Source organism: Vitis riparia, chromosome 2 (genome assembly GCF_004353265.1).
Source record: "Vitis riparia cultivar Riparia Gloire de Montpellier isolate 1030 chromosome 2, EGFV_Vit.rip_1.0, whole genome shotgun sequence".
Lineage (NCBI taxonomy): Eukaryota > Viridiplantae > Streptophyta > Magnoliopsida > Vitales > Vitaceae > Vitis > Vitis riparia.
The window spans coordinates 17360414-17377246 of record NC_048432.1 but is presented as its reverse complement, the minus strand read 5'-3'; the positions used below and the strand labels follow the sequence as shown (position 1 = coordinate 17377246).

The following is a 16833-nucleotide window of genomic DNA, read 5'->3' as shown; positions in this document are numbered from 1 at the left end:
ACTATTTTCTATTTTAAATTATAAATAAAAAAATTGATTATCCATTAAATTTTAAATAAATTTTTTTATTCTTACTTATAATAAGAATAAAAAGATTTAATATCTTAAAAAAAAAAACAAAAAATTAGAAGTGAGTAATACTTAATTAAGAATAGAAAAATGAAATTTACATTAGTATTTTAGGAATTAATGAAGGATAATATCCTTCAATTTAATTTTTTACACTTTATTTGGGTCTTGAAATTAAATATGCATTATATATAAATCTTTAATCAATTTTTTGCCCAACTACACAATTCTCCCTTTTTTTTTTTTTTTTTCAACCTCGTGTGTCAGGAAAATATAACAAAATTAAGTCAAACCAGCACCACCAAATAGAACTAGACCTACGGGATGTGGGATTCCAGACGGCTTGAATTAAACTCTCTTCACATGACTGCAAGTCTGACTCTTCAATTAGGAGGAAAGGTGAGAAGCACATGAACTACTTGTAGTGTGAACTTGTTAAGTGAGAATGTTGCGGCGCAATACTTGTCACAAGTTTTGTATGAGGGACCCTCAATGCCCTCTTGTCATATCGTTGTCGTTGCAAAAATCTGAACGTGAGGCTTAAAATTACATCCAATGTGAAGAGAATCGAATCCCAGTTGAAGAAGATTTTAACACTACATGGATTCAGGACCACAATTTGAGCTGTGAAAGAGTGAAGACGATTGAGTGGTGGGCATGCCCGGGCAAGTAGCATGCCTCTTACTTTGAAGTTCAACGGAAAGGGAATGAAAAGGATCACCATGGGCCGCTCCGTCCAAGTCTATATGATCAATGTCGATGTATCTCCTTCAAAATATTCAACCCACACGCGTATTTCACACAAAATCAAAATCAAAATTAAGATTACAACAATTTCTGCACCTCCTATCGAGGTGGGGGAGACACCCTCAAAAGGTTAAAGAAAATGGCAGTTCCCAGCAATACTCTATGGGGGGCCTGGTCTACCTAAGCATGACGCATGGTTTCAAGAAATGGAAGCGGGATAGGTGATCATCTTCTTGATGAAAATTTTGAATTGCGTATTTTGCTACTTCCACCTAAGCCATTCATGCCTTTCTCTTCATATGCCACAACCTACCCACAAAAAACACAAAAAATCATGCGTCTCTCTACCCCAACTTTCCAGCAAAGCATAATCATTCCAAAGGCGGTGCTGATCAATACTTTAGCACTCATAAAAACCGGAAGAGAAGCAAAATAAGGACTAGCAACTGGTACCTAAAAATGGGAAGGGACGACAAGAAAAACAAACTAAGGACTCTGAAACGGGAAAGGAATGGGGGAATAGAGTTTGGGCATGCACTTTACCATTTATACATTCTCATTGATTATGATTAACCAACTAAAAAGTGGAATTTAGATATAAAGTCTAATAGATGGGAATTGGGTAGAGTGCTCAGGAAGGTAAGAGATGTAAACGGTGAGAAGATTAGTTGGGAGATATTTTTAAAATTTGCCTTGGAGTATCATTCACTTAAAAGAGACTGGCATCGATGGTCCAATTCAAAGAAGGGCATATTCTTTCAGCACATTCTTCCTTTCTGTTGAAATAATTAATATAATGATTATTTACAAAGAATTTAACCCCGGAGGCGCATGCACAAATTCTCTGTCTCTTTCCCAGAAGACAACGATCCTTAGAAAATCTAAAGTCAGATCAATGCATTTTACTGAATCACGGGATACATCCATGGACTCACTACCATATGCAAATTCTTTACATACAAGTAGGTAATAAACAATAACACGCCAAGAATTTCTACAATTGCACTAAATCGTGACCGTAAAGTTTGAGATATGAAAGATATAAAAACGAAACAATAAAATCTTGTCCCAATCACGCGAAGCATTGCTCGCCTAATTGTATATTAAAAGAGGTGTCATTCACGTCTCACAACCAATCTGGCACGTTAATTAGAAGATGCTCCGTAACCGAAGGGAACTTTCATCTGTGTGCTGTCACCAGGGTTTCTATAAACCTTAAGCCGTCGAATCGGGGCGCGAATTTTTCCTTATCAGCTGATGAGGATGTATGGGAAATCTCAGTGTTATTTTTCCCCAAAGACAGTGGCAAGCCCTAAAGAGAATAAGACACGAGTGTAAGAGATCGTGAAACTCTGAATAAATAGGAAAGAAAGAAGTTTTACAAATGCAAAGACTAAACCTAAATCACAACTAGAAAGGCGATGAAGTATTTGAGGGAAAAACACAAACCAAAAGAGGAAAAACAGGGAATCGATACCAGATTTAATAACACAGAAAAGGCCCAATCAAAAGATTTATTTCAAACAAAATCCACCAAAATCAGAATCAGAAACCAGCATGCTCGACGAATATCACGAAATCTAGGAAATAGATCTTAATATAAAGGCCGAGTCACAAACCAATTATTCACTGGGAAAACAATAAAAACTCAAAAGGCTCACCTCTTTGCAGCAAGGATTGAAAGCACCGTTGCGGCCTCCCGAAGAGGACGAGGAAGTAAGAGCCATGGTTGAAGCAGCGAAAACCGAGGCCACGAGACTGCAAGACCCCTTCATCTCTCAATCCAAAGATTTCAGCTAGCGAGGAAAGATCTCCGGTTGAAAATGGACGAAATCCGACGAACGACGCCGGATCCCGACCACCGCTGCAACTGTTCCTTCTTCCTCTTCGTTTATCGCATCGCAGCGTTCGCTGTAAAACCCTGTAACTGCATTTATACCAGGAGTACCTTTCCACGGCTCATCATTAAATGGAATTTAATTCTAATTTAAGATCCGGGGCTGGCTTTTGTTAGATACCGTCCCTCCCACGTGGCTTCTACGGCACCTCGACCCAACTGTTCAACAAAAGGTAACAACGTAATATTTTCATATGCCAGCGTGGCAATCGTAGCTAGTTCTATTAGAATTGGTTAAGGAATTTGACTATTTCCTTCTTAAATAAAAAATAAATAAAAAAAAGGAGAAAAAAGTGACTTACAAGTACAATTCAAAGAGACATGACCAAAAACAAATAAAATTCAGATAAGAGTTTTGGGTAAAAATAATTTGTTTAAAACAAAAATTTTATTAATTACATCATAAAATTAATTGATAATTATGATTTTATTTTGTTTTAAATTTAAAATTATAATTGATAATATGATTTTAGACTTAAATTTAAAATCGTAGTTATCAAATCATCTGTAGAAGTTTTGATTTTTGATTTTTTTTTTAAATTCATTATTTTTACTCAAAGCTCAAATATAATTTATAAAGTATTGATAAAAAAGTTTTTCTTCAAAGACATTGTAATTATTTTTTTTTAAATTTTTAGTGCAAATTCTAACGTTTAAAATAATTTATCCTAAACATAATTTTAAAATTCAGATTTAATATGAAATTATTGATATTTTTATTTGATTTCTCTTTTTGTAAATTTAAAAATAAGTTTTAAATTATCATATTTTATAAAATAAAAAAAAATCCTTAGGGAGTAAATGCGGATGCCTTGATTGAAGAGAAAGCGAATGGTCAGTGACTAGTAAGAGGTGGGAAGCTGGGTGGTGGGGCGGTGGTTTGAAATGTGGGTGGGCTTTTGGTCGTTTGCTCAAACTCGATGCCGTTTCAAGTCAATCTTGGCAGGCGCGCCTTTGATTCTGGTGCGCTGCTTTAAAAGAAGAGTAGCATCTGCCCCGCCTCCTTCACTCATTCAACTAGGGGACTAGGGGTCTGGTCGATGTCATCTACCGCATATTTTACTAGAAAAGTAAATGAATTGATGCCATCTGACTTGGATTATTACTTATTTTATTTATTTATTATTTTTTTAACAATGAAAACTGTGAGAATTCAAATTTTACGACTGAGAATCTTAATATTTCCAAATTGGTCCTTTTTGATGTGCCATGTAATACCGGAGTTTTTCCTTAACGTGATCAATTCCGTAACGTCTCGTGTAGAGTCCTCATTTTGATGCTAAAGATTGGAAAGGGACATTATTCCCATGTGTAATCATATTGAATAAAGAAAAACTTCACGTTGGAAACGTAAGGGTATATATACACGTGGTCCCACGTATGCCCGTAAATTCTTTTTTTTTTTTTTTCAAAATAAGTAGTGATGTCGTCAATTTCAACTTATAAATTATAAGAATAATGTGCACCTCCAAATTAAAAAGATAAATAGGGTTTGATCATAAACCAAGGAAGCATAATCCGTATCATAAACAAATTGAACCACTTTAATGTGTGATAATTTGTGATTGACTATTATTTTTCTGTATTATATTAAAATTTTACTAACGTTATATATGTATAAATATAAATTAATTCTTTAAATAAAAATTCTCAAAATAGATAATTGGAGGAAATTTTCCAAAATGAGCAAGGTGGAAAATTGGAACCAACAATTTCAAAACAAATACTTTAGTGTATATTTGAATATATCTTTTTAATTTAAAATTAAAGAATAATAATAATTTTTAATCGTGAGAGGTTTATATAAAAAATAATGATTTTAAAAATTGTTAAAAAAGTTTAGTTACAAAATAAATTTCACTATCCTGATTTGAAATTTTAATAAATACTCTTTTTATTATTTTTATTGATCACTTCTCTTACTCAAAATAATAAAGGTATTTAATAAAATTTTAAAATTATTGGGGTAAGATGTATTTAGCCTAGAACAAGTGAATCAAATGGAACCTAGTCCTCATAGGATTGCACATTCACATCCTAGTCCTCATAGGATTAGACTGTGATCTTGCTTTATATAAAGGTTACACGGGCTCCAATAGTCATTATTCTCTTCCTCATCGTGTCCCCACTCTCTTTAGCTCTCTCTCCCCGTCTCTCCTGCGATCAAGGATCGACAATGTCCTTTTTCAGGTCCTCTGGTGGGGCCATCTGTGCCGACTAATTCGGAGACGAGCCGGGGTTGCCTCTGCCTCCGCCTCCCCTGGAAAGGTGCGGAACAACTGGACTCAAAGACCATGCCCATTCATGAGTTGGAAAGTAAAAAGAAGATTGGCAGCGTGAAATCGCAGGATCTTGTAGATGTAGTGGCCTCTGCGCCTGCCTTTGATGGATTGGAATCTTTTGAAACGCTTGTTTTCTACTGAATTTATTTTCATCACTGTCCAAGAACTTTATAATATATATTTATTATTATACAATATGATATAAATAAAGTGTTACATGCCTTCCATTTATTTTGTACCGTTGTGAAAGAGTTTGGGAAATTAAAACAAAACAAATTGTGGCTTCATGATTTATAACAATTGGCTTGAATTTGTTTTTATTATTATAATTATTTAATTATTTATCTTCTTCTCCATTGTTTTTCATCAGTGAGAAACTTCTTCTTGTATTGAAAAAATTAGAGGGTGCAGCCCCCTCTTGGAAAAAGAAGTCAATTTGATCCAAAATTCCATAAGCAAAGACAATGATCCTCGTAGATTTAAAAATAAAGATTGACTGACATAAAGTTGATGTTATGACATGAGCTCGTGAAAAGCATTAGAGGGTGCAGCCCCTCTTGCCCACCATGTCATAGACAAAATTTCAAGGTGATTTCAACTCAGAAATTGACTCGACCTTTCCCAATTTGATTAATCAGAAATGGGAAGAACGACTGGATCCTTGCAATTAATCAAAGACAATATACCATGCAGGTTCCTCCACCTTTGCCTAGTCCATGTCACAATTCCCCAATGGAGGAGTCTTGGCGCATGGGGGCTGTATTTAAAGAGGCCAACACGACTCGTGCAACGAGATGGAGCCCATCAGCAACTTCCGTGGTCGAGCTGTTACGACTTGAAAGTTGACCAATGGCCATGTATGAGTTTCAGTCGTGGGATTTTTCCATTCTTCGTTGTGGGGGTTGGCTGTCAACTGCTGAGGTGGTCCACCGAAGAAGGAGTCCAACACGCTGTCGGCGCGATGCTTCCTGCCTTGGTCCGCAATCTAATCCTTACTCCAAGAGGATTAACATTCCTACCTTTCCGTGTTTTCAATTCCCTCCTATATAAACCCTTCTTCCACACCTCCCTCCTCATCATCAGCTCAAACAACTCAGTCAATCTTCTCTTGCTATCAAGCCCACCATGAATTCCATCTTCAGTTCTTTTGATGCGGTTTGTTTCGAATTCTTGAGCCAAAAGCTGAAGACGTCTTTGCCGTCTGGTAACAAGATGGAGTCGCAGCAAAGCAAGGAAAAGATGGGGAACCCATCACCGCCGGCGTCTGTTGGGAAGCCTAGGAAGGAGAGGGTGCCCCGGTTCGCACCAGAGTTGGATGGACTGCACTGCTTCGAGACCCTCGTCTCTTTCTAACCAATAACCGTCCTACTTTGGAATTCTTTGCTCCCAATTCGATGGATTTGGGGAAATATAGAAGTCGATTGATTTATTGATTGTATACCGGAATCATAGATATATTATAGAATACGATGATTCAAATGATTTTCCATTCTTTGATTGGTTTCGATTGTTAATATCTGGTTCTTTCTATTTATCTGAGATGGTTGAGATGAATTCTATTTGATTTTCAATGATTTAACCAAGAAAGAAGAGACCCAGAAAAAGGCAAAAAAATAAAGAGCAAATTCACAGGACAAATTTTCTTGGAAAACTATTTGGAAAATCAATGAAGATGGGAACCCTATCACCCTCTAGGCCGCATAAATATATCTTCAAGATAGATTTTTCAAGGGGTTCTTCATCTTTTCTCAGGTTGCTTCTCGGGCGTCCGAGGTAAGGAAGACAACTCACCTGACAACAAAGATTCTTAGTAAAAAATTTTGCTGGGAAACTTTCCAGATGATCACCTAAAACCACCTTGAGAAAAATCAACAAGTACAACAAGGACTCCACCACATCATCTCATCTGAGACTAGGAATTCCCTGTGGCCCTTCCAATTCCCCTGCTTTTTTCACAATTGCCTTTCTCCATGAACCGTTAAAACTTAAAATCAATTGGAACTCTCTACAACTATGTTGTTCATTTTCATTCTCACATATAAATCCCTTTAGATTTTAGGCTGTCGTTCATCCAATCGGATTGTTATATGTAAGTTGAAAAAGTTGGTCAGAGGGCAAATTAATATGTGAAAGGATATGGATTGAGCTAAAAGAGACAAAATGTCTTAATTAATTTTTAGAAAGGCTAAATATTATTTCTTATTGAAAATTTGGTTTTGTACCCTTTAGGTTCTGGGATTTACATATACCCTTTCTAAACCTATTTTTGATTTTGACGAGAAAACCCTAACTTCTCTTATCATTCCCTAAACTCTCAAATTTCATAGATTTGATTTTCGAGTTGTTAGAATGATTTATATCCTCTCGAAGGTTGAGGCGAATCTACCGAAGCATTAGAGATGCTGCTTCGCAAACATAAATCACGATATAGGTACTAAGTTTTTAGGATATGTTGGGTAAATTTATATGTTTTATTCTCCAAAGATGTTAAATTAAAGGTCCTAAACACTTTGATTTTTTACCTATGAGTTGGTGTAGAAGTTTACAACATAAAGTTATAGAATAATTGTGTTTTGGACCTGGTTGGGCCCAAAAATTAAGGTTTGGTCCATGTAAGTTCATCATTTAAACCCAAGACCTAGAGAGAGTGTGGAAACTAATAATAAGGATATGAATTTTTTATTTTTTCAAAAATAACCTTTGCTCACTATGAAAAAAAAGAGAGTAGAAAAACATTAATTTAAATTTTATTCATTTTGTAAACTTCAATAAAATTTAATATAATTTAGTGATTTGAAAAAAAATATTCCATTTTCCAAAAAAATAAAAATAAATTATTATTATTATTATTTAAAAATCAAACATCTTGGAAAATTTATATTTTTAAAATTGTGTATATAAAAAATAACTAAAAATATGTCAAATTTATTTTTTAAAAATAATATATATATATATATATATATATATTTAAATTAGTTTTCTAAAAATAATAATTTTTCAGAATAATTATTTAAAAAAATTTAACATAAAAAAGTTTGTCAAACATTACGGTAGAAAATAGTTTTGAAAGGTATATTAGTCTCTTCATATTTTATATCATCCCTATCAATTATGCTACTTATATGGACCAAAGTTTAATTTTTGAGTCCAATTGGGTTCAAAACACAATTGTCCCTAAATTTATTTGTCGCTTGTTTTGGAAAGTTACAATTTTATTTTTTAAAGAAAATTCCATTTTCGACCCTTTAGGTTCTTGGACTTATATATTCCCTTTTTAAACCTATTTTAGATTTTGATGGAGAAAACCCTAACTTGTTTTATCATTACCTAAATTCTCAGATTTCATAAATTTGATTTTCAAGTCGTTGGAATGACTTGCATCCCCTTAAAGGCTGAGGCGAATTCATTGAAACATTGAAAGTATTGTGTTGCATATAAATCATGATATGCAATGGAGTAAATATGTGTATTTTATTTTTCACAAATGGTTAGATTAAAGGTCTTAGATTCCATGTTTTTTTATCTACGCAATTGATGTAGCGGTTTTTAATATAAATTTATTTATCTCTTATGTGGATGCATACTATTTCCTATTCATAATATCTTCTTTATTTTAATTGGATTAAGAATTTCAATAATTTTTAAGAAACACTCACTCACCCGTTGAGTGTTACCCTAAACCCAAACCTTTTAAAGCCCTTCAAACCCTTTCAAAACAAATGTTCAACCATCTTGCCAAAAGGGTTCTCCTATCAAAATGGATCTTCTTTAACATGCAATGCACATTTCTAAAATATCATCTTTATGATTGATTGGACACAAAAGAATTACTTGGTCTTTTTTCTTTTTTTTTTCAATCACTCCTTATCAAGTAAATTAGTGATAAAAATGATCAAGTGTAAATTAGGTTCCATTTCATTATAAACATAACTTCAATTGGTGGGTTTAGAGTAGATTTTTCCTCCCTATTCCATTGTGATTGGTGTGATGGAGTTTGGTTTAGGAAGGAAAAAGGGTGATGTGGTTGAAGGCCATGCAGAGTTCTCACAAGCATAGACAAGTGTAGTTTCGTGGCCGCCTCTCCGCTAACCTCTCCTTCCCTCTCTTCTTGCTTCCTCCGCAACTTCATCCCTCTTCATACTCTCGTCTCCATCTCAATCCCAATTCTTGCTGAGACCCCAATAAAAAAACCCAATGTCTTTTGACTTTCTCTGAGATCAACACCCTCCAACCCCTCTCTTTCTGCGATGAAAATCCTTCAATCAATCCCCACAAAACCACCCCATCCTTCCTGGGATCCACCCAGAAACTCCGTTTTAGTCCTTCTATTCGCCATCGATCTCATCCTTCTCCAATCAGGTAATTCATCAAGATCCTTAACTGCCTTAAATTTGATAATGCATCCCATGTGATTGGTTTTTTCTTTTTCCCTCTTGTACGTACAAGGTGATCATGAAGGAGGAAGGATTAGACCTCTACCAAGAAATGGTTCTAGGTAGTCTTTGAGGACATGTGTGCTCAGATGTACCATAGAGAAAAAATGTTTGGCTTTCGTTCATCTCTATAATGGCCAAGAAGCTGTCTCAACGGGATTCATTAGGTTCTTGAAGGGGGATTCATGCTCTTAGCAAATGCGTGCCTACTCGTGCGGTTACGAGTTAATTTTTTGGCAAGATGACTGGGTGTTGCAGAGGCCAGGGTGGAGCATTCACATCTTAGTACAGGAGGGAGGTTCTGAAAGAGGCTGATTGTGATCATGTGACACTAGCCTTCTTTGGGGATGGAACTTGTAATAACGGGCATTTCTCTGAGTGATTGAACATGGCAGCAATGTGGAAATTGCCCATTATGTTTGTGGTGGAGAACAATTTGTGGGCAATTGGGATGTTGCATTTGAGAGCAACCTCTGAACTTGAGATATGGAAGAAAGGGTCAGCATCTGCAATGCCTGGAGTATATGTGGATGGTATGGATGTTTTGAAGGTGAGAGAGGAAGCTATGGAGGCAATTCAGAGGGCGCGCAGGGGAAGAAGGACCAACTTTAGTATAATGTGAGACCTACAGGTTTAGGGGACATTCATTGGCTAATCCTGATGAGCTTTGGCATCCCGGTGATCACATCATTTTCAGTTCAAATTTTAGATAACCACTTTCAATGGTTAAAAGACTATCAAACAATTCTCATGCTCATGCAGTCTGCTCATTTGTGGTTATCTGTAAGGGAGGAGGTATAACACATTTGTCCTGCAGTGGAGAAGGCTCGCTATGCTGCTAGAGATCCCCTCAAAGCCTTGAAGAAGTATTTGATTGAGAACAATGTGGTTAATGACGAGGAGTTAAAAGCCAAAAGAGAAAAAGATTGATGAGGTGGTTGAGGATTATGTGAAATTTGCTGATGCAAGCTGTCCTCCTCCCAGGAGCCAGCTACTAGAGAATGTGTATGCATATCCAAAAGGGTTTGGAATTGGACCTGATGGAGGTATATGAAGATCACAAATTTACAGAAGGCACTGCTCAGGTCTAGTCCCTGAAGGCAAAAGCCTCTTTTGCTTTGCTGGTTTGTGGTTTCTGAACAATGCAACCTTGAATGTTGACTACTGCAGCTGATCAGTGAATAATTGGAGTCTGCTAGGTGTTTTATTTGTGAGTGTTTTAAACTGTAGTTGATGCTCAAGTTCTTAAACCTGGTGTCTAATTTGTTTTCCTAACGGCCCAAATGCTACTGTTTCACCTAAGCTTTAAAGGATTAGCAGACTTGAGATCCTTTTCCATCAGATCTGATACTTCCTGTCAGCAGGACTGCTGTCTATGGATGATGGGCAGAATTTAATACCATACTGAACCTTTATCTGTAACTTTCGATGATGGGGTTACATTGGTATCCCAAACAATCATACTATTTGGATAATGGGGCAAATTTGGAGTGGTTCTGAGACCACGGCAGCCGCTAAGCTGCTGCTGCTGAATTTATGTGGTCAAGGATTATTAATATATGTAGGCGCTCATGGCTGTAGTGGTCCAACAATAATGGTCGCTTTAAGGAAAGCGACAGCCAAATGATTCTGCACCTGTGGGCAGGGTATGGGACCTGCATCATTTTGGACCAGGTATAAAAGAAATGGCCTATGTTAAAACCTGCAGTTGGGTACAACCTCAACTTGAATTGTAGATGGTGGTGAGACTTCCTTTTTCCTTGGCATTTCACAGATGACGAGAAGATTTGTTCCAAAAAGTGGCTGCAAAACCAGGCTTGATGACTTCTAATCAAATGGGAAAAAGCCCAACCCCAAATGAATATGAAAAAGAGTAGGCATGGCCAAATCAAAATAGCTGTGGTACATTTAATCACTGTTGTCTAGTTTTAAGGTTATTATCACTCCTGCAGACTCTTGATGTTTTGGCCAATACCAGGCAAACCCACTTCATATTTTCTATATTCAATGGGTACAAATAGATAACCTCAGGATATTTGTGTTTTATGAAAGTAACCTACCATTAACAAGTTCCTTGTAGTTAATAAACTCTGATTTGAGGATGATGTTTAACACACATGACTCGTTTGTTTACTGTTCCAGGAAGTCGTCACGATTGAAATGAAACATTTGAAAATAAGCAAAATTTGCACAAAATGAAAAAAAGGACTTGAATCTGCTTGTTATTGGGCAGCATGAGATACTTTAATGAGTATTACCTTTTTATGGAGAATACAGACTATATGATCTTTCTCTTTTCCTGATCCCCAGCTGCCTCAAGGCTCAAATACAAGACAAATAATACATCCTTCTATGATTATCCGGAGGAGAAAGCGAGGATTTCCGACATTGGGCAACTTCTCTTTCAACAAAAGTGAATTACTTGGGTGACATCTACGGTTTGATGCCAAAGGCATCCTCAATCACAACCTCCTTCCAATCCTTGCAAAGCTTCTGGCAACTCCAAATATGACTGCCTTTGTCAAGAGCCCCCGGTCTAGACTACAAGCAAGGGCAATAGCCCCACCAACAACTAGAAGCTTTGGTATGTTTCTACCCATTGGCTTCTCAGATGAACCAAATGTTTCAACCTCTGAAGAATCGTTGTTGGTGCTTTCCAGCGATCTCAGGTAGTCTGCACTGACCTTGGTGTTGATCTGAGCCATGAAAGCATAACGTGAAAGTGCAGCTCCGGATCCTCTCTCCTTCTGGTAAGCACGTAAACCAGGGTCAACCTTCTTTACAGCTCCCCACATCCCCTGCCGAACTCCAAGCTTTGCAATTTCCCATGGTATACCCATGTCTTCGTGATGGAAGAGCAGCACCTCACATGCAGTCAGCTGGCCATCCCCTCTCTTTGATTCAACTGCATCATGCCAACAGATACACATCTCAGCCATTTATTTTCTCTAGTGAGCAAAGGATATTGGAAAATGGTCCTGTTTGAAATTATATACTATCTTTCAATGGAGAGATCTTCCTCTGAACAAGATGTTATTTCCATTTTTCATTCTTCTAAATTTTGGAGAAAAACAACACTGCTTTCCTCTTCTGAGGTAAAGGTGTTCCAATTTTTTATGCGATATAAAACAATTGGAGAATGCAAATACTCAACTCGACCCATCAAAGCCTTAGTCCCAAGTCCAGACTACTTAAGGTTGGCTACATGATTCCTTTCGGCATATGCAAAACAAACAACTTCTTGAAATAAAATTCATATAACAAATGAACTTAAACACCCCATATACCTGCACGAATGCACCAGCTAGAATAGTACAAATCAACACGCCGTGGTTTGTTGCGCCGTGGGACAGAGGAGCAAGGTACTCCCTGAAACATATAGAAAATAGGATCTCAACTGAAGCTGGCATAACCAATTCAAAAGGAACACTAAAAAGAATAGAAAAAAAATCTGCTATGCACCCAATAAAAACCAGTTCATTAGTATCCATGATTCCATGTCAAAAGAGACCATTAGATATAAACCAGGCCCCCTTATACGACTAAATCATAAGGCAACCAATAACCATACACTTATATTAGTAACTTATAAATGTTGCTCTTGGACAAATATTCATTAAAAACGTATGTAAATGTTCATTTGCATATTTCAACCCTCATTATTTGCTACATATTACATGTAACTAATAAACCTAAATCTTAGTTCACATAATTCTGTAGTGGTTAACTTCACAAGTATCTATCAGACTGTAAATTGAAAACTATGGTTATTTTGACATGTATTTCTTCTGAAGAGAGAGTACATAACCATTCATTTAGCTGAGCCAAGGAAAAAAAACAGAGAAGAGTTATAACCTAGAGAACTAACTTTTCTCTACAAATAAGGGGTATGAAACTGATCCATAAAAGATAACCAATGTCCAAGAGAGCTAAAATCAGTACAATTCTGTAACCTTCTTCCCTAACTTCAGTGTCAAAGCAGAAAAACCAAAAAAATGGAACACAAAGAGACAATTTTTCCTTCTCATACCTTTGTAACACAGTAATATGATCGCCCTGATTCCCAAATTCGGCGACCTATCATATATTCCCGATCACTGCAGAAGAAGGGAAACTGTACCACAAAAAGGATTGGAAAATTAGCCAATGCAACCAAGACAGTCTACTAATGGAAAAATACAACAGAAGACTCTCCCTACCTTGCGAACCCAGTGGACTAACATGGTTCCTGTGGTGGGGCACTCCTCCAAAGTTGCAGCATATATAAGCATGTCATCCCACTTCAATCTAAAGCCATCATCCCAAAAGAAATCCCTTACCAACTCAGGAGTAGCATCCTCAAAGATAGTACTGCTACGATATTGTGGAGGGCCAGTCTAGCAAACCCAACAGAATTTAACCCAATCAATCGCACAAGATATGAAATTTAACTATTTGTATAAAATAGAGCAAGCCCTAGAAGGAAGAATCATATGTGCTAACTTCTGGGTGCTAATTCATTTATTCTTATTCCACCAAATGCCTAAGAGAAAATACTAAGAGAAAGAAAGCCTACATCAGGATCTCTCCTCCATGCTTTATAGCTCATGGTTGGAGTAGAGCGATCCATCATCTGAATCCATGCGGGACCTCCATCTTTCACCTCTACAAGTTGGCACAGATGCTCTAAATCATCTTCTGCCACAACAACCGAGTTTTCTGCTTTCAGCTGGGATGGACTGGCCAAGAGAAATTCAGCAGTTAGAATGCTATCAAGTTTCTATTCAACTTTTAAACTCATTCCCTTCTGTGATTCTGAAAAATATATCCAACCCCCTGATCTACTTTGCAATTCGAATTAGGAAATTGGAGTTTTTCTGGGAAAATAGGCTAAAAAAGGGAAAAAATTTGTAAAACCCAGATGAATAATCTGGTGTTTAAAGAATCCAACAAACCTGCAATCAGAATCTCCTGTTGGCGCCATTAGTGACTTGTCTATCCCATCGTCGCCAATCCAAGAAATGCAACTGGGCAATTGCAACTTTAGCGAATTCAAGCAGGGAATGGACGCAGAAACAGATGAAGGCGCGGCAACCGTACTGGAAGACGCCGCCGGCGGTGCTGGAGAAGAATTGCTGGGGACAGAAGAACAATCCAACATTTCCCTTCCCAAATTCGCCCATTTGGGCTTCCACGTCCATCCCACCAAAACTCCAACAACAACCGCAATCCACAGCGGGGCCATGAACATCATCAGCTCCGCCAAGACATCCCCAATTGTGGGTCTCCGTAAGATCTCCAACAACACCGAAACCAACATCATTTGACCCCAAAAAAAAAAAAAAAAAAACAACCCCAAAACCCAGCTAAAAAAAAAAAAAAAATCCGACTCCCTCAAGTCGATGAAAAAAAATCCTAACAAAAAAGGAAAAAACCCTCGTCTTGAATCGAATATATGAGCGTTTAGCACCGATTCCAGGGCTCGGAGGGAGGGAGAGACAGAGGGATGAAGAGTGAAAGGCTTATCGAGTAAAAAAAACGGATGGTTTAAAGGAGAGGAGAGGAAGATAGGAAGAAGAAGGAACGGAGAGAAATAGATATGGTGCGGCTGAAGAAGACAAGGTATATTGAGAACTAGGGATAAGGATTGCAGGATAAGCGGTAGCGAGACGTGTTCCTCGGATTACCGTAGGCCCGTTTCAATTCTTCCCGGTTTATTCTATTCTTTCACCTATACTCCTCTCAACATTTGGCCCAAAAGCCTGCTATTTTAGAGAAATTTATCCGTACGGTATCACTCGTATATCATACAATTTCTCATGTCAGCCAATCCTCTCTTGTGTGTGGAGCTCCCTCCGTCCTTCACTCTTCCCTATTATATACTAATTGTTTATTACGTTTGTTGTGGTCGATGTCTCGTTTTTCACGTTCTTCCTTGACGCGTCGTGGGTTGTAACAATTTTCAAATGCTTGAATAAATCTTTTCCTTAATATCATTTTTTTCAATTTCATATTAAATTTATTTATTATGTGACAATTACAAATTAAAACTAAACTAGAAAAATCTAAATCTAAAACTTCATCGATCCCAAGGGCGTAGAATAATGGAAGTTGGGTGGCAGCCAACACCCATTAGAATTGTTTGGAATTAAACAATTTGTTACATGTTAAAAACCCATTCCTTAAATTTCATCATTTAAACAAGGAGTGAATTTTAAGAATATTTTATTTGACTACTTGGTCTTTAAATGACCAAGCACTTTGGTAGACCATGGAAAGGAGTTCGGTAAAACTCCCTTTAAGGGTCAATTCAAACGTGTGGTGTTGGAAGCCAGGATGGTTTCATACAGTTTGACTTGAAAAATCTTTGGTGTGGTGTGAACTTTCTAAGCTAGGCATAATCTCCCATGGTTTAGAGGGTTGTTTAATGTATGATTAGAAGGATTTGGTCAAGTGTTGGAGATGGGGCAATGGGGTCGGAGTGGCTCCAAGGATGGACCTTGCAGGCGTTCTGTTTCGGGGAAAGACTACTAAATACTAAAGAATTGTATACTACTTTGTTTGGTAGACCTTGAAGGTTGTTTAGTATTATTAGCTGTTAAGCATCCTACAAATGCCTTTTTGTTCCATTAAATAAGATTTTAGGTCGTTGAAATCAAATTATTAGTCTTGTTTGGATTTGCGACCACAATAGGTCACACCCCTTGTAAGCTTTTGGACAAGTTCTTCTTCAATTATTTTGCATTTCATTTAATATATACTTTTTTTTCATAGGAATAATATATAGAATATTTTATATGTTAGTGTTTTGTTGTAAGAATAGATATAGTTATTGAATAAAAAAAAGTTGTTAAAAACATTCCTATAAATATTTTAGTAGGTATAACGGACAAAATTATAAAAAATTAAATATTTAAAACCTATATACAAATCAGATAAAAATATGAAAAATATCTAATAGAATAAGATTCAGAACATAGACTCGATAAATAAAAGATAGTTTTAATAATTTTTTCTTTGTAAATATTGAAATGATTTTATATACACCAGTGAAATCATACTCAGTGGGTTAGAGATGTATTGATTGATTATGTTCTATGTTTCACATTAAGTAATGATATCAAAGATATTTCGTTGACACAACAAATGGTATAAGCGATGTCTGAGGTTAGACCCTCATACGACAAAAATGATGAATGGTCGGTGGCATGCTAAAGCTTGATCATACCATAAACCAGATGGCGATTTAAAATGCTTCAAATGATTAGATTTACACGGTAGAAGCCATGGTGTGAACAGTAGTAACATGGGTGAAAGGAGGGGAGCAAGGCTGAACCGGCCATAGTCAAATGATTGATCATAAATCTCATGGTTTGGTGGCGTTTTTTTCTCAGTGGGTCAGGGGGCTTGTTTGAGCTTTTTTGAC

The 16833-nt window shown here is 36.7% G+C and overlaps 1 protein-coding gene and 1 pseudogene across 1 annotated transcript; one reads left to right on the top strand and one right to left on the bottom strand.

The window, feature by feature from the left end:
- Positions 1-6234: 6234 nt before the first annotated feature.
- On the top strand, positions 6235-10702 carry LOC117930812 (annotated as a pseudogene).
- Positions 10703-11596: 894 nt separating this feature from the next.
- On the bottom strand, positions 11597-15232 carry LOC117933144. The gene is made up of 6 exons (XM_034854542.1): positions 14363-15232; positions 13984-14146; positions 13628-13804; positions 13459-13542; positions 12716-12797; positions 11597-12333 (listed from the first exon to the last, which is right to left on the bottom strand). The coding sequence occupies exons 1-6, from the start codon at positions 14728-14730 to the stop codon at positions 11891-11893; spliced, it is 1317 nt and encodes a 438-aa protein (XP_034710433.1). The 5' UTR covers positions 14731-15232; the 3' UTR covers positions 11597-11890.
- Between the last annotated feature and the right edge of the window lie 1601 nt (positions 15233-16833).

Excerpts from the sequence above, each read along its gene's own strand:
- LOC117933144 (XM_034854542.1), bottom strand. The coding sequence starts at position 14,730 with ATGATGTTGGTTTCGGTGTTGTTGGAGATCTTACGGAGACCCACAATT. Across the intron at positions 13,805-13,983 it reads CATGGAGGAGAGATCCTGAT|ACTGGCCCTCCACAATATCG; the intron begins GTAGGCTTTCTT and ends TGGGTTTGCTAG. Across the intron at positions 12,798-13,458 it reads CATATTACTGTGTTACAAAG|GGAGTACCTTGCTCCTCTGT; the intron begins GTATGAGAAGGA and ends TATATGTTTCAG.